The 19,054-nt window shown below is 40.8% G+C and overlaps 1 protein-coding gene across 1 annotated transcript in view; it reads right to left on the minus strand.

Annotated features, from left to right (window-relative positions):
- The window catches only part of Cntn5 (contactin 5), a 1,160,177-nt gene that overhangs the window by 28,268 nt on the left and 1,112,855 nt on the right, over window positions 1–19,054 (minus strand). Inside the window, exon 21 of the mRNA XM_042280381.2 lies at window positions 8,754–8,863. Within this exon, the coding sequence (XP_042136315.1) occupies window positions 8,754–8,863 (110 nt within the window). The remainder of the gene's footprint in view (window positions 1–8,753; window positions 8,864–19,054) is intronic.

Consider the following 19,054-nt stretch of genomic DNA (forward strand, 5'->3'; position numbering starts at 1 on the left):
TTCTGCTCTGATGATTAGCGTCCAGATCATAAAATAAACAACAACAATCAAGTTGCTTCTCTCCTTAAGAAATCTCCATGACAACTTATTTTATAAAGCACAGCGCAATTGGTATCTTTTCAGACAATCAATAAGCTGAAATGGCTTTAGTGACAAGTCTGAAATGAACTCCTAAGTGGCAGATTCCCTGGAAGCTTCAAAGTGAACACACATAAGTGCTGCACAAAGCCCAAGAAGAGGGTCGCTAGGGCTACGATTTAGAGACCAGTGTTACATGGGACGAATTGTCTATCTTCTACCTTCCTCTCTATAAGCATCAAGTTCAGAACTGAAACCAAGACACTCAGCATCCATTTCCCAACCAAGAACTTGCATTATTGCTTGCTTACTATTAAAATGACTCCATCTATAAAAAAAAAGCATAGTTAAAATTCTCTTACAATTGGAAGGAGTAAAAATAGATGCCATAAGCTTGGCAATCATGGGAGACTTTGTTCCCTAGGCAAAATGCATAACATTTTTTTTACAAGAATTATATCTACTGGAAATAATTCTCCTTCCTATTTCAGCCAGCAAATGAACCTTTTTTATTTAAGAAAATGGAGGCTATTTTAGGGACAGAAGTATACGCTCCTACAAACAGAAATATAAACTTGTCGAGGGTGCTGGCATGGGTTTGTCCTCACTGTTTCTCGAGGGTCAGGGTGCTATAAAATCCTAGGATAATTATGGACATATTGTTACTATGTTTTCTGTTTATATTAATTTCCCATGAACTTTCCCAGTATTAGACTGGGCTCTTTGGTGCAGATTGCTAGGACCTGGCCCACTACCTGCTTTGAGTGAAAGGATGAAAGGAGGAAGCAGCTCAGATTGCATTTCCCCCATTCCTGCCAACCTTCTTCCTGATCTAGGAATCCAAAGAAAAATTATGCAGTTTGGCTTCATGGCTTACTCTGTTTTCCTGCCAGGATGACATCTGCTTTGAATTTGCAGGCTCATAAAAGTTCTATATGCTCTCAAAAGCTTTGGGGATGCTTCTGGAGGATTGGGGATTACCATTCACTGGACACTCCAGTGCTGGTGAGCTCATAAATTCAAGACTGAACCTAATGATCTACTTGCATGGGCCAGAGACAGAGATGGTATTCCAGTTGAGAGGGTCATGGTTATTCATGAATTGGAGTTGTTCAATAGACACAGCCTATTTCCAACTTTTAATCAAACTACATCTCACAGGCTAAAAATCTCAACATATTCTTATGACCTTGCTTTCTACATTTAGTCTTCATAGCCATAAAATTTCAAGTAACTTGTAAAGAACAAAAATTTTCAAATGAGATATTCTATGAGACCATCTACCCAATTATTGAAGCTTTCTACAATACTGGTGTCTTAGTTAGGGTTTCTATTGCTGTGAAGAGACACCATGACCACAGCAGCTCTTATAAAGGAAAAGCATTTAAGTGGGGTGGCTTACATTTTCAGAGGTTTGGTCCTTATCATCATGGTGTGACATGAAAGCATGCAGGCAGACATGATGCTGGAGAAATAGCTGAGAGTCAAGTCCTATATCTTGACTGGCAGACAACAGGAAGTGATCTGAGACACTGAACATGGCTTGAGAACACATGAGACCTTAAAGCCCACCCTCACAGTGACACACTTCCTCTAACAAGGCCGTACCTACTCCAGCAAAACCACACCTCCTAATAGTGCCACTCCCCATGAGCTTATGGGGGCCAGTTACATTCAAACTTCCACAACTGGACAGATGGGTGCGTGCACTTGGATTTCAGAGGGTGTGATCTTTCTTGATTGTGAGGTGCAGAGGGCAATCTTAGAACCTCATTGAAAGTCAGTGGATTTCTTCTCTAGCCTATTCATGACTACTAGAAACATTTAGGAATGGATCACAAAGACATAGAAAGGGATGATACTGCTACAGTGACCTCAGATTGCTTGACTTTGTCCTCTCTTCCCTCCCTCCCACCCTCCCTCCCTCCCTCCTTCCCTCCCTCCCTCCTTTCCTTCCGTCCTTCCTCCTGCTTTCTCCTCCTCCTATTTCTTTGTCTTAAACAAGGTTTCAGAATGTAGCGCTGCCTATAGCTAACCTGTACTCACTGTGTAGACCAGGCTACCCTCAAGAGTGATAACTTAATAACAAAAAACAGAGACTTTGATTGGGATCAAGTAGTCAATATATTTGAAGGAGTTAGGTTAATTGCAAATGAAAGTTAGCCTGAAGTCAAAATATTTGCTGTATTATTTCTTAAACCAATTAAGGCGCAATGGCAGATTTCTCATAGTACAAAACCACATGTGAACAGTGTGCTGACAGGAAATCTAGACTGATGCCCTTATTGCTGCCCTGCACAGCCACACAGGGGAAAATGGCAAAACCAGGTCACTAGCAAAAGGAGTTGCCTGGCATTAGGACCAAGACCCTACTTTGTGACTGAAACAAAATCAAAACACAAACTCAAGAAAATAGAAAGCAACTTGCTTGCCAGACTGGAACTTGATTTATCTCTTTGTTTTGTTTTGTATTCTGTTTTTGAGAGTCTCACTATGTACTGCAGCCTGACCTTGAACTTACAATCTTTCACCTTACTGTTTTGAGTGGTAGGTTGGTGGACAGCAAGTACCACGGCCCATGGCTAGAATGTGAGCTTTTCAAGGGTTACTGCCTTTGTCCAGTCTACTTTCTGGTTTAGCATCAGCACTGCACCTGAACATGGCAGGCAGCTCCATGACTAGTCTCTGGATAAGTAACCAAATAATGAATGAGGTCCAGATGAAACACCCGGAATGTGAGACCAGGAGTGTAGAAGGTCAAAATTTAACTGACAACTTGAGTTAGGTGGCAAATAGTCTGGGTCAGAGTTAGTGAGCCAGAGGCCCACCAGTGATGGTGCCTTGGCTGAGGAGATAGCAAAGGTTATCAGACCTTATTGGTCTCATATCAGTCTTATTTCTTCATGATCTTTGCTAAGGGTAGCCTTCCTCAATTACTTATGAAAGAGCAACTACAAAGCCCCCAGAATCAAGTGAGTCACTAGTAAATCAAGTTTGTTTATCGATTGAGGCATTGTTGCTTATTAAAGTCACATTGTGTATTCCAGAGATTCGACTGTCCATGCTGAGCTTGGTAGGAGATTATGTATTTGATGGGAACATTAGAGGATGTGAATCTGTTCATGTGACTTTAGAAATTATTACTTATTTGTCACTCCCCAGCCACCAAACGCATCATGGAGACTTTCTAATGCCAAAGTACTGTCTTTGAGCTGTTGGCAAGTATGGCTAAAAGAGTTTCCTGGGTTAATTAGGCTAATGTCGAAATCTTCATTGCAAAAATACATTTAGATGTTGAGTCTTGCTCACAATAATTACAGATATAAAGATTGGATAGCTTTAGCTCTCAGGAACAGCAAAACATTGTGATGTTATAACAGGAGCTTAGATAGTTTCACAGTGTGGAAGGTGATGGTGTTGTAGAGGTCTGAAGAGAGGTCCCCTCTTCCCAATTACTGACACTAATCATTATTTAGGGAGCAGTAGCATTATGAGGTTATTGAATGTCTATATCAGAAATAACTGAATTGCCAACAGAAGAGATATTAATTTCTTTTTTACAGACAACTTCTTAACCTCCCGACCCCTTGTGTTTTTCACCTCATCTGGCCTAACCTCGAGCTGCCCTAAGCAAAGGCAATCACTTCCTTCTCCCGTCAGTATTATATAGTCCAGTCGTGTGTGTGTGTGTGTGTGTGTGTGTGTGTGTGTGTGTGTGTGTGTGTTTTCCCTGTCAAACCAACCTCCCTTGCCAGCCTCCTTGCTGGTTCTGTCTCTTTGGTGAAACTTTACAAGGTCTGTCTGTCAAGTCCTCCTCTGCCTTCCTCTCTGTTCTAGCCTTGAAATTTTCCCTTCAGATGTTTTTGCTTAATTACACGGCTTTCAATGATACTTCTAGGCCTTCCACCCTGATCTCTCCATTAGATTCTAAACTCCCTGTCATACAGCCTAAGCCAGTGGCATCCTTGTATTTCTAACAGAAACCCCAAGATTAATTTGGACAAAATAGAACTCTTAGTTTTTACCTGTAAATCTGTTCTTTGTTTTCTTTCCCTTGTTTTTTGGAAAATGGCACAATTTACTAATCCAGCAATTTAGAAACAGTCATTTCTCTCCTGTCCACAAGTTCATCGAGTCCTCCTCTAAAATCCTCCACTTTGCGCTCACATCGCCCAGGCCCCTTCTGGCTAAGCCCCCCAGGACCTGCTTCAGGAGGACAGTAATCCCCTGTTCTCCCTGGCCTTTCTCTCCTTCCCTTTCCACTCTTCACAGAAAAGCTGCCAGCCATTTCAAAGAATGTGAATTAGTCGTCATCTCTCCCAGTCTTTCTCATCACTGCAGGGAGATACCCAGTGGAAGCAGCAGTGTGGAACAGAGGTTTTTTTGGGGCGGCTCACACCTGGAGACTACTGTCCATTCCTGGGGGACAAGCATCATGGCAGGAAAGGAGACAGCTGCACACGCTGCATCTGCAGTCAGGATGCAGAGAGAGACAAGCGCTGGCGTTGTATTCACTTCCATCTTTCCATTCAGTATGGAACCCCAGACCCATTCCTGTGCATTCTCTTTGGAAAATCTTTCACAGACACACCCAGAGTTGTGTTTTCATGGTGATTCCAAATCTAGCCAAGCTGCCTGGAAGACTGACCACTTAGACGCTCTGTAAATCACTCTGCTGACTTCTGGTGCACCTAGAGATGAAGCTCGACCCTGTCATCTGTACATTTCTACACGACCTGGTCTCTACATGGCCGTTGACTTCTAATTCCGGGCGTGCCATTGCCCACCAACATCCTCTGCTTCTTTCTGTTCTTTAAGGGAACTAAGCTAGCTCTACCTTTAACTCTTTTTTTTTTAAATTAAAACAAAAATTTTCATATAGTGTATTTTGATCATATTCTTTATCCTTCCCCAATTCCTTCCAGTTTCTCCCCCACATACCTATCCACTCAACTTAATGTTCTCTCTCCCTCTTTCTTAACCTCTACAACACACACAAGAAAGAAAATCAAAACACACACACACACACAGAGAGAGAGAGAGAGAGAGAGAGAGAGAGAGAGAGAGAGAGAGAGAGAGAGAGAGAGAGAGAGAGAGAGAGACCCAATAAGACAAACAACCTCAAACAAAAAGTATACTAAAAAAAACCCGGAGTCCGTTTGTTTTTTTTGTTTTTGTTTTTGTTTTTGTTGGCATGGGGCCTGCCCTGGAATATGGAGGAATCTGATTTTTCCCTTTTCCAGAAGGTATCAGTTGCAAACAGCTTCTTCATTAGAGGTGGATGTTGTGTTCACCTTCTCTCCTCTGTGCTGGACATCACCCAGCCTTATGTCATTTACTTGTTGAATTGTTTACACAGTCTTTAAATTGGTCTTTTTCCATGATAGTATAGTATTCACAGGCCTAATCTGTCTTAGTTACACACTTTAATCCAAGAAAAATGGGAGGAGCCATCAAATACACTGTCATTTGCATTTCCCAAACAATTCTCGTAATTTGGAAATTTATACATTGCAATGAAATTTGAACTGTGACTAGAAAAGTAAGCCATAAGATAAGACAGATAAAGGTACATAAAAACTAAAGCAATCTTCTGATCATGGTAACAAGGCTCCTGTTCAAATGTCTGCTTTGTTAGCATGATCAGAAGTCTAGCATTAGAGAACAAAGCTGGAACGCGGCAGTCAGACGAGAGGAGGTGAAGAGAAGATGGAATGTGTAAGATTTAGTCATAAGTATTGATTGCCTTTGCTGACATTTTTAGCAGGAGAGATATGTGGGGATAAGAGGAGAATAGTCATGGGGGGCAGAGGTGCATCTAGTTTTAAGACAGGAAGGATGCAGAAAAAAGAGGGTGGAGTGTCAATGCCCTTTTTATATCACGTTTAATCTTAAGTTGACTATCCAGCAATGAGACAGAAGAAATCAAAATCAAGGCTGAATATATTTCACTTAAAATAATAGATAATGTCATACTTGCCATTGAATTTTACATTTCCTTCATTTTTTGTTTAAATAAAGTATGTACTTTTTTCTAGTTAGCAAGATGTTGACATTTGCCTTATAACAAAACTCTGTTTTTTTTTTCCATTTTTATGCATATATGGTGCACTGGTTAGTTCAATGTCAACTAGACCCAAGCAGGAGTCATCAGAGAGGAGGGAACTTCAACTGAGAAAATGTCTCCACAAAATCAGGCTATACGCAAGCCTGGAGGGCACTTTCTTAGAAGTTGATACATGGGAAGAGCCGAGTCCATTGTGTACTATCCCTGGGCTAGTGGTGCTGGGTTCTATAAGAAGGAAGCCTTAGCAAGCCCTGGGAAGCAATTCGTAGCAGCACCATGGCCTCTGCATCAGCTCCAGCCTCCAGGTTCCTGACCTGCTTGAGTTCTTGTCCTAACTTCCTTTTATAATGAAGTGATATGCAAATATAAGCCACATAAACCCCTTCCTCCCCAACTTGCTTTGGTCATGGTGTTTCAGCACAGCAATAGTAATCCAAACTAAGACATGTGGTTTGCCTGTGTGTATGAACGTTTGGTATACATGCATGTGTGCATGTATACATGGAGGCCTGAGGTGGGTGCCAGGAATCATAGTTGGTTGCTCTTTCACCTTATTCAGTAAGGAAGCATCTTTCATTGAAATCAGAGCTTACAGATTCATTTGCTAGTCAGTTTGCCCTGGGGGTCCCCTGTCTCTGCCTTCTGGGCTGGTCACCACAGCTACTTGACTTTAACATAGATTATAGGGATTCGAAATCTGGTCCTCAAGGTTTTGTTGTAAATGTTTTAACCATGGTGTCATCTTCCCAGCCCATAATTCCTTATTTTTAAACTTTATTTTGTAATGTAAAGCAGAATAAATGTTACTGTGCTCATGGAGTCTCTCCAGTTTAAATGTTCAGAATTTATGTCACTTTAGTTTAGAAATACAGCGATAGTGTTGACCCCACCAGAATCTGTTTCATCTTGGCCAGCTTGTAATCGCTGAGGACATTCTGTTTCATAGCTGTGAAAATCTGCCACTGTGAAGGAGACAGGTTGAGTAAAGACATGGTCCTCTGACATGTCTGTGTCACACATGATCCTCACTTTCAGGCCAGCCTTGACCAGCAAGACACCAAGGTCTCCAGGAAAGTCTGCTCATCTCTTATATATCCATCTGGAGATCTGATTTCTCATCTTTTGTATTTGTTTTTATTTTTATTTTAGGAGGCCGCCTGTGCTGCTCAGGGCTGGCCACTTGAGTAGGTGTGTGCCACTGGGCTTGGTTTGGACTTTGCCTTTTAAATTTTTCAGCAGCATTAGGGTCAATGGAACATTGACCTTTTGAACTTTTAGGCTCCTGAATTTCTTCAGTGTATCCCTCTTAGTATATTTGTTCAGATCCTCTTCTTTCATTGAGCTCTAGGCCATACCATACCATAGAGCTTAGTTCCTATGTAACCTCTTTATCAGTGTACAGTGACCACAGCCAATACAAGTTTAAAGCATCATTTAATATTGGTCATTCTTCAGAGTTATAGAGTGCTCAACCTTTAATCTTCTAGAAATAAAGAAGGCAAGGGAATGTAGCTCAGTTTCTAGAATGATTTCCTAGCATATTCAAAGCCCTGGTTTGATTCCTAATAACACACAAGCAAGGTGTGGTGATGTACGCCTTTCACTTCTGCACTTCAGTGATGGAGGAGTTCAGGGTCATCCCCAGCTACTTAGTGAGTAGAAACCAGTTTGGGGATACATGAGCTCTCATCTCAAACAACAATAACACAGTATAACAACAAGAACAACAAACAGCATCAGAAATAAAGGCCTATAAAGCTTAACATCCAAAGCAGAATCTTTGACTTCTGTGTGTTAGTCATCCAGTGTGCTGGTTCATAAAACCCTGGGATTATCTGTACTTTCTTTTCCATAGCCAACATCCAATTCACCATTAAATTCTGTGTGCTTCCATTTAAAGTAACAGTCCACTTCCCATCAGTTCTAGAAAATGGCACCCTCGTTGATACCTGACTGGACCAGCTGCTACTCTTTCCTTCTGAAGCTCTCCTCAAGTCTGTTCTCTCCACTCTAGACCAAGAGGCTTTTAATACAAAACAGACTTTGATATGGCCACTCCATTGAAAATGCTTTTTGGGCTCTCCCTGTACTTAAGCTAGAATACTCAAGCTCACAGGTATCCCACAATCCTTCAATCCCTGTGCAGGCTAAAGCTTAATTGATATCACTGAGTTGATATGGCATATTCATGATTATAAGGCTGTTATTTCTTTCTTAAAACAGTAAAAGTAAATGCCTACCGATAGTTTCTAGGTTTGTCCAAGACTCCATTTCATTCCCTCTTTTATTTTTGCACAGTGGTGTGGAGATCACAAAAAAAAATAAGCCAACTAATGAGAAGTAAAATACTTGTCAGGAGAACAGTCTTTCTTTCTTTCTTTTTTTTCTTTCTTTTTTTCTTTCTTTCTTTCTTTCTTTCTTTCTTTCTTTCTTTCTTTCTTTCTTTCTTTCTTTCTTTCTTTCTTCCTTCCTTTCTTTCTTTCTTTCTTTCATCACAGAGCAAAGTTTCAAAGGAATATGATTCTGGTAAAGTGTCATCAAACCATCTCTTTAGTAGGACACAGTGCCAGCAAAATAAAAGGCTTATTTTCAGTAATTCTGTTCATACCTCAAACCCCTGTGGTCTTCCGAGACTCTCCTTACTGTGTTTCCATGTAACGAGAATCTCTGAGACAGATACACTCGTAGCTTTGACATCAGTGGGGGCAGCAGTGGGTTCTGTAGGAAGAAAGGAGGAAGGGATGAGCCACAGTCCCTGTGTTATCTCTGTCAAGCACCGTTCCAGGGTCTCTTAGCTGTTCCTGTCTTCCTGACTTACTTTTGAATAATATGTTGTGAAGTAACAGAATTTTCCCAAGGTCCTGCCCTGAGAAGATCCCTCCCAGGGTCCTGGGGAAGATGCCACATCCAGCGCGGGGTTATCTGAGGGAAATGGACCTATGTACACCATGCTTTTTCATCTGTTTACTTTATTTTTCTAACACAAGATTCTATCTATACTGCTTCAGCTCCATCCTCATATTCAGCTCTTCTCTGTACCTACTGGGCCTGCCTGTCATAGTCCTGACTAAGCTCCTGTGCTTTCGACCTCATCTTCATCCTCTGTTCCTTCATCTTCCATCTTTCCTTCCTTGCTCCTTACCCCTGGCTCTGAGAAACTCTGCCTTCTTCTCTTCTCCCTGGCCACACAGCTCTGCCTGGGCCAGGAGTTCCACTCCAGTCTTTACTGCATCCTGTAATGCAAAAAGCCCTATTGTCCTGAGTCAATGGCTCTGTAGCACTCCTAGGCCTGAAGGCAGGGAGAATGGTCTGAGCTTCCTTTGCACAAGAAACAAAGCTAAGCATCTACAACCCACCTGTCTCCTAGGCACTTAAGAGTATTACCTGGATCAGCAGGAGGTCTGAGAAGCTAAATTGTTTGCCATATGGCCTAGTAGTATATGGGTACACAAGAATTTCATAGCAGAAGACAGCCGATATATATTAAAAGCTGAATAACACCAAATATTCCTTGATAAATGTCTTCCTCTAGAAAAAAATGCCTTGAGTTTTCTAGATATGGCTTTAATATACAGCTGAATCCCTATAATATATTCTTGTGACATGCTACAAAGAAATTGTGAAAAAACACTAAATAAGAAGGTGATCTATTTGTGTCTCTGGGTTGGATCAATTTGCATTAGAATCTTACCAATAACCAGTGACAATCTAGAATGATGAGGAGAGAAGGCCTCTATCGTTGAGTCAGGGAGGGCATTTCTCAGAAAAGTGAACAGTCCAACTTAACAGTCCAGTCTGGCAGTCCATCCAGTCTAGCAACAAAGACTGTCAGCTGGGATTGGTGGGTTTGTTTGTTTGTTTATTATCTATGTATCTATGCATCTATCTATGTATCTATCTATGTATCTATGTATCTATCTATCTATTTGCTTCAGGGGCTAAGTTATGGAAGCAACCTAGTTCCAACCACAGAGGGATGGATGTTTTTGTGAACGAACACTGTTAACTACAGTACTAAAAATGCTAGATGCATTATTCCCATTAAGACTAAATCCTAAAGTATATGATATGCTTTTTTGCTTGTTAATTTTGTATTTTCAGCCAGGCTCTTGCTGTAAAACCTTGGCTGGTCTTGTGTTCACTATGTAGAACAGGCTGGCTTTTAACTGTTACTCTCCTGTCTCACCCTTGGAGTACAGGAATCACAGGTGTTTATCACTATTCCTAGCTTTTATGATGTTTTTCTTACTCCTGTACTACAGATGAAAGAATTTAGGATTCAAAGGTTGCATAATTTGTCAAAAAGTGGCTAAATACCTAGAGGGGTTTTTTGTTAAATATTTAACTCCAACATAGAAACACATTTAACAAACATATGGTAATACTATATTTATCTTGTGTAATCAAAGAGGGAGTCTAAATTTCATTAAATGTTTTTGCCACAAAACTCCATTTCTGTGATCATGGGAGAAATGTGTTATGTACTCTGATATTTAAAAGGTATTTATTGACTTTTATGACAGGTACAGACAGAGTAGAACAGTCCCTGAAGGTCTCAGTGCTGCTGTTAAAAAACACCTCTCCATTTGTTTCTATGCTCAGTGACCTTTCACACTATTTTTTCTAATACACAGTGTCTGACTGACATCCATCAAGAAGTGCATTTTCTTTGACATCACATGATATACGAGCAAGGAAATATTTCTAGCTTTGACATGGCTGAATCATAAATACTATCACAAACACGTATTATCTGAAATGGTAGAATAAAGGTCACAGATTAGGTCGAACAGCTCTGTACAGATTATATATATTAAAATCCTATGCTATAAAAATTGTAGACCTTTGTACTAACTTCAAATTAATTCTCCCCTCCCCTGGATTCAGGAAACCATACAACAAAGATACAATTGTAAAGAACACCTTCAAAAGGCATTATGAGGGACCAAGAATGATATTTTTCTGAAATCTATTCTTAGCTATGAGAAAACAGTTACACATCTACTAATGCTTTTGAATATTACTGACTTAAAGATACTAGTCCAGTGTGTAGGGTGGCACTATAAGTGTGTAATCCAGCAATGGAGAGGTAGAGACGGGAGGATCAGAGTTCCAGGTTGGACACAGGGTGTTTCCTGGCTAGCTTGTGATATTGGAGATCCATCTCAAAGTAATGAATGAATAAATAAATAAATAAAACTACCCCCAAAACATCTATTCATTGCTGTAAAATAAGTGTACAAAAGACTTTTCAAAACATTTATATTTGTACTAAGCAACGGTTTTCTTTTGATGAGTTTCACATTAAAATTTACATGCTGGAACTGGAGAGAGAGATAGTCCTTTGATAGGGGACTTGTGTTCCGTTCTCAGCACCCATGCCAGACGACTCACAGTTCCCTATCACTCTAGCTCCTATCACTCTAGGAAATTCGAGAGCCTTTTCTGGATTCCTTGTGTACTGCTCTCATATGCACAAACTCATACCCAGACACAGATACACAGACACAGGCACAGACACACACAAACACACACACACACACACACACACACACACACAAACACACACACACACTCAGATACACAGACTCACACATTGTTACAGACACACACAGAGACACACAGACAACAATTAAAAATGCAAACACACCCATAATTAAAAATAAATCTTAAAAAACACCCCACATGCAATAATTGAGCCAAAATTCATTTGCTTTTAATGCCCAGGTTGTCACTGATCGTCGTACTGTATCAGTTGTACCTGTTCATTTTGAGATCCAGTAATTGCACATTCTGAGATCCAGTAACTCTTTCCTATTCTTTTCCCAGCACTGTCCCTCACACTACTTTACAGTCTCTTCAATCTGTTGTTTTTGTCTTGAAAGAGAAGAGCTTCTATTTCATTCTAGAATTATGATAGCAGACATGTAGTGACTTTTTAAATTGTTTAACAGGACTTTAAAATCTCGATTTTGTAGTTAAAGGGGATGCTGGCATGTGTTTTGAGGCACGCGTGCCTGGATAGCTCAGGTTTGGGGAAGATTCATTTCAAAGGGAGCCACACCATTTTCGTTCTGTTACTTGCCGCTTCCCTCTAGAATGAACGCAGCTCAGAGATTCGCTTGCCAAATGCTTTCCATGCGCGTTTTATATTACTGAGGCAATTACATCTTTGTCAGAGATGATTGCAGGGGGATAAATAATTTCAGAAGCACAAAAACACACGGCTAGGTGGCAGCCTTTCTATCCTTTTTTTATCTCCAGAGAGAACTTATTTCCCTGTTAGCTTTCAGGAGCACCAGACACATGTAAATATGTCTCAAACTGAAATTTAAATAAAAAAAAAAAGAACATTCTAAAAGAACACGAGAGATGGTTAGGAACTCCTTCCCAAACAAGCACTTGACTTTCCACAGAAAAGCTTGAAGGATTTTAAATTCAGGTCAGAGTGATCCTGATGTGTCACCGCTGATTCCCTGGGGGTGTGAGTTACAGTTGCATCACCTGAATGAGTGTGGACAAACTGCCTCAAGACAGTTCACCTTCTAGATCAAAACAGCATCGAAAGTCCACCCTTGCTGACCTGAGCTGGAATTTCAGCATGGGAAAAAGCGTGGTCTTGGCCTGGTTATTCCAACACTCTGCTGTGTACTTTTTTTAATTACATATTTTTATTTATTAAAAAATATTCATTTTACATATCAACCACAGATCCCCCTCTCATCCCTCCTTCTGCTACCCTCAGCCTCTCCCCTCCAACTCACCTTCCCATCACCTCCTCTGAAAAGATAAGGCCTCCAATGAGGAGTCAGCAAAGCCTGGTACATTCAGTTGAGGCAGGACTAAGCCTCTTCCCCCTGTATCAAGGCTGAGCAAGGCACCCAACCATAAGTAATGGGCTCCAGAAGGCCAGCTCATGCACCAGGGACAGATCCTGGTCCCACTGCCAGGGGCTAGGGCACTATGCACTGTTTATAGTTGAACTGACAAAGTGTGTGTCTGCAGACAAGAATAACTGGCCAGATGACAGAATCTTTGGCTGGGATCTCCTGTTCTGTCTGCAAGTCCACGGCAGCCACATGAGGGAGAGACACCATGACAGACTTTAAGAAAGTTGCTTGGATCAGAAGTCAGGAGCACATGGCCAATGGGCTTTGAGGGTTCAAGCAAATCAGTTTAAGCCAATGTGTCAATCTAATATATCCTACAAAATTAAAATTTTCTAGATTTTTTTGGGGAAAGGCTGCTTCATTCTAATGGTGCTTCTGAAAGTGCCCCTCTCCCAATCTGCTCATGGGGGACAGTCTTAAACATTCTTTACTGATTTTAAACTTGGCAACAAAGAATCAGCTCTCAGTTTCTTTTCTTTGTCTCATAAATATGTATGTGGGTGCACATCTTTATATGTGAAGAACTGATGTTGGTATCAGGAATTTGCCTCTATAAGTTTTTAAACTTACTCTTTCAGGCAGTCTTTCAATAAAACCCAGAGCTTGCCCTGACAGCCATCTTGCTGCAGAGATGCTCTGCCTCCCCCTTTGGTGCCTGGCATTTGTGTGGGTTCTGGAGGTTTGAACTCTGGTCCTCCCTTCTGGCCACAAGTGTTTCAACCTCTGAACCATCCCCTGCCCATTACTCTCAGTTTCTAAAGAGTCAAGTTTTGGGGTAGAGAAAGGAATTTAAAGGAATCCAATTTAACTTATTCTTTTACTATTCAATTGCCTCTGAAGACTGAGAGAGGGATGGGAGAATATAATTAATCATACCCATAATGCACTTGAACATAAACACAATAGATAAAGGAAAGAATTCAAAGTAGTCATAATTGACTCTTTTAGAAAAGGATTTACTATGTTCTGAGACTTGTTAATTCCAGACATGTATTAAATAGCCCAACAAAACTATTACATATTATGCAATTACTTTTCAAAGAGGGGTAGAGGGACTACGGAAGCCATCGCACAGCTGCTAAATGGTGAAGGGAGGCTTGGAGTCCAGGCACAGACTCTACTCCCCTGCTGCTGTCAGTCCACTTGACTTTGCACACATGATGTCTACCATTGCTTTTAAAAGTACTGTAGTTGTTTTCTGTGTGTATGTGCTTATAGCATATATGATTTCATGTATGCATGTATCACGTGCATGGGTATGGAGCCAGAAGCTGACAGTGAACTTGTCCTCTGTCACTCTCCACCTCATGTTTTTAATTGTTGCCATCACTGTGTATGAACATGATGTGTGTGAGTGTGTTTTCACATGGATATCAGAGGGCGACTTCTGGGAAGTGGTTCTCCGCTTCCACCTTCAGGCTGGACATCAACCTCGGGTAACCAGGCTTGCTCAGTGTTTTTACCTGCAGAGCCATATTATCATCCAGTCCTTGTCAATTTGTGACAAGGTTTCTCACTGAACCTGAAGCTCTCCAGTTGGCTAGATTAGCTGACCAGCAAGCCCCAGGGATCTCCCTGTCTGCTTTCCCAGGGCTGCAGATGCAGGTACATGTTATCATGTCTGGCATGCTATGTGGGTGCTCAGAATCAGAACTCAAGTCCTCGCACATGGGTGGTAGACATCTTCTCTACTGAGCCATTGTCCTCACCCCTCCCTTGGCTCTTCCATTGCCTTTTAACTACTAACCTTTTTCAAGGTTTAGTATTGGGCTTCTTACTCAAGCCTTCCACTTCTAGGTGTTGTCAGAATCTACAGAAACCCAGGGACTGCCTACTAAACTCCATCACAGGCTTATCAGCTATGGTCTTCATTCCTATTGCATGGGATTCTGGGTAACTTTGGACCAAGTTGTACGGGGCTCCTCATAGGCCATGTCATGTTTGAGCGTGTTCAAACTCTCCTGACCTTGTATATCACAGGATTAAACTAACAAACAAACAAAACCCAACTCCTACTCTTGACTTTGCACTTAGGTAAGTTGATTAAAGTTCAGAATCTTATTTTGGCAAATATGCTAGGCTCTGTCTATTAGGTAGAGATTTGAAAAACTCTCCTCTTGCTTAGGGTGTGATGTGGGCTGTGGATAGCTCCTCCACTCCAATCTGGGGATACATAGTGGATACATTGATTGATAGATTTCAGTAACAGTTAGATTAAAATTTAGAACAGAATTACTATGCTCATGAATTTAGATGATACATCTGTGTTAAGTGACCCAGCAGCTGGAGTCCTCCTAGTGATTTGGGGGGGGGGGATGTGCTTGTAATATTGATTATACATCTGACTTCCCAGGATGGGTAGCAGCAGCATTAATCAAAGAGGAGTCTAATAAACTGTGGGAGAAGGGTTATGGTTTCATTAGTTAAAAATTCGGTGAAGACAGCACCATTGAACTTTTATAGTCACTAATCCATATGGATCACACAGCACAGACGGGCGATTATTCCTTATATTTTATAACTAATATGCCAATTTATAAATTTCTGACTTCACATAAATCCCACTGAGCTCAGTTTCAGCCAAGAGCCGATCTGGAGAATGCCACCTTGTGAGCGCTGGGCTTTAATTTGAGTGCTGATTGCCCTGTTTTCAAGGGACAACTGCAAACTAGTTTCTTCAGATGAGGAGCAACTTCAATTTAATAACAACAAGAGCCATGCAATTCACCTGAAGAGACAGAAGCCCCAAATGCTAGAAAAATCTGTAGAACATTACAAATAAACAAATCTTCCAATCTGTGATTAATGGCTATGGAATTTTTTCTGCTTTCCTGATGGATGTAATTGAATGCTCTGGTTCTTCTTACCCAAAGTTAGAGTAATGAGAAGCTGAGAGCAAACAGATATGAGTTGAACTATGAAGTTTTTCTAGAAATACAAAATTGAGCATGAATCATTGATTTAATGTTTTTTATCTTGGGAAGAAATCACTTTAAAAAACATTTTTACTAAGATTTTGGATGTAATTTGTTATTATTTTTAATTTAAAACCTTTTAAGACTTTGAGTATACAGGAATTTCTGAGTGTGGGTTTGTGCACACAAGTGCAGTACCCTGGAGGCCAGCAGAGGGCATTAGACCATCTGGAGCTGGAGTGAATGACGTTCTCAGGGGTTTGATGTGGGTGCTGAGGAACAAAACTGGTCCTCTCTCTGCAAGAGCAGTGCATGCTCCTAACAGCTGAGTCATCTCGTCAGCCTGCCATTAACTTAAGAGTCCAGGCTGGCCTCCCACTGTCAATCCTCCTGCCTTAGCTCCCCCAGTGCTGGGATTATAGGCATGTCCAACTTCACCCAACTTTACTATGCATTTTAATATCAACATCAGAACTTTGGAATTCTTTTAAAAAGATGGGTTTGGTTCCAAAATAAGGGTGAATCATACCCTAAAGATCAATAGTGGAACTAGGGTTAGTGATACAAAATTCTTCCTTGGCATAAAGGTTGGAAGTGTGATTTACCTATGAAGCACCTGTGGAAATCCCAGCAGACAAGTTTTTTTCCAGGTACACATCAGTGGCCACTTGGCACATCAGAGCCTTGCTGCTTCTGCTGCATAAACACTGAAAATTTCCAAAGGCTCAAGGGTGTTATTAGAAGAACCACCTGGAACATTCCTGATAGTACTTGAGAAAAACAGCTAATCTCAGAAATGTGAGAGTCAATTCAAACCTCAAATGATTTAGATAATATCAATAGAAGTGACCCCCTTTAATAGGTCAAATATGGGCAACATTTTGCTTTCAACAATGTAATTCTCACCCACATTTCTGTAGGCTTTCTTGAGAAGGAAGCAAAAAAGGATTATGGGTTTGAGGAATGAACACAGCACTTATGGATGGGTTTTGCTTTTGATAGTCTCACTGCATAGCCTAGGCTGGCACTGAATTCATGATTCTCTTGGTCTAAAGTCTTGAGTGGTAGCATTACATCTTTGAAATGGTCACTCCTGTTCAAACAAAGGCATTTGCCAAGTGGCTAAAAGAGAACGAAATTTCCCCTTTTGCTTACATAGCAAAAGTTGGCCTGTTGTTATTGTCTCTTTGGAAAAATTAAAGAGTACTTCAGAATATAGAACAAGGAGGTGGAATTTTAATTTCTGCATTATGAGCATTCTGGAACTGTTCTAATTCAAAACCTTCACTGTCAAGGAAGAGAAATTTAGATTTCAGATAATCTACTTATGATCACACTAAGAGTGACTGCATTGTAGTGCAGGTGAAGGGAGATGGTTCCTTCGTTCCTCTGTTCTGTTTTCTAACTGATGTGATTTAATGATGCAAACCCTTAAGCTTCACAAAAATTCCAACTTTGTAAACTGAATTAGTGATAAAATTCTCTCTCTCTCTCTCTCTCTCTCTCTCTCTCTCTCTCTCTGTTTCTCTCTGTTAGAACAAAGGAAAGCTGTACATACTGTTGACTGGTATCTTTCATATTTTCATTGACAAATGAAGTGTTACAATGAAATATTTTGTAGTAACAACCTCAATGTCTTTGAAAGGAAATATGCATGTTTCCTGTCTAACTTGAAAGAGAAAAATCCAAAGGCAAACCATTTCAAGTTTAAGGGCTCACAGTCCAAAAATGTGAAAAGAGAGACAGAAAGAGAGAGAAGAGAGAGAGAGAGAGAGAGAGAGAGAGAGAGAGAGAGAGAGAGAGAGAGAGGTGAGCTCTACTGCCATGTGCTTGCTTGGTAGTCAGTTTGAAGCAAATTTAAAACAACAATGATATGCACTTTCTGGTAAAATATGTACTACCAAATAGCTTTTAGGAGTGAGAAATCATACATGTCATATTTACTGTGTGTATTCCCAGTGAGATAGTACAGGGCAAAGCATGTGCTCAAAAAGAAGATTTTTTTTAAAAAATTATTTGTAAGCTGCTGTGTAGGTGTATATGTACTTGAGTTCAGTGACTGAGAGACCAGAAGAGGGCATCGGATCCCTTGGAGCTCAAGCTGGACTACATGTGGTTGTGGGCCCTCTGCAAAAGCGGGATGCATTCTTCAAAAAGGGATCCATTTCCGCTGTCCCAGTGCATATGCTTTTATTCCTATACTGTGGTGAAAAGCCCAGCTGTACCACTTACCCTCTTTACTTCACAAGCCTGATGTCTAGTAATATGCATCTGGGCCTGGTTCTGAGGCTCCTCAAGACTGGGCTTGAAATTATGACCTCTTACTTTTTTTAAATTAGGCAAGTCTCTCTCTCTCTCTCTCTCTCTCTCTCTCTCTCTCTCTCACACACACACACACACACACACACACACACACACACACACACACACACACACACACGCGCGCGAGGAGGCATGCATGGCAGGGCTCTCTCCAACACAACTCGAGATGCTAAGTGCATGGATATCTTAGCGGGACTCCTATAGTTCATGACTTGGTTCTTCACCTTCCTAGCTGCTCTTCTACTAGGATAAAATTTTGCTCCAGCTTCAGAGTTTGGCTCTGTATTACAAAGAGGCATGACAGCTTTTGTCAGAAAGTGTATCTTACATAAATCAAGCACTGCCTTTGTTCGTCTACATTCAAATGACCTTATTTATTTCTTCCCATGAAGCTCATAGCACAAAAAATATTAATAACTCTCTTGAGGTATTCAAGCCACACATGTGGGCTTGAAAGAAGCACAAGACTCAATATTGACCTTGCTCGTTTAAAAGGTCAAACAGCTGCTGCCTTTGTGCAATATATTCTGCATTATTATTATTATTATCATCATCATCATCATCATCATTATCTTTTATTTGCTGGGCCCATTGAAATCCCACACTTGAAAAGAGAAAGTAAGGGAGAAAGCTAAGATGTATCCTACTTTCTCTTAGAAAAATTGCGCTTTTGTATTTAAGCTTATTGGAGACTCAGGATCTTGACAGCAGAAGCTGGGTTTATGGTTTAGCCACAGTACCTATAGAGTGGCTGGTTTTCAGTTTATTCTCCTGTGAAATGA

This window comes from Peromyscus maniculatus, chromosome 7, assembly GCF_049852395.1.
Source record: "Peromyscus maniculatus bairdii isolate BWxNUB_F1_BW_parent chromosome 7, HU_Pman_BW_mat_3.1, whole genome shotgun sequence".
NCBI classification, from domain to species: domain Eukaryota; kingdom Metazoa; phylum Chordata; class Mammalia; order Rodentia; family Cricetidae; genus Peromyscus; species Peromyscus maniculatus.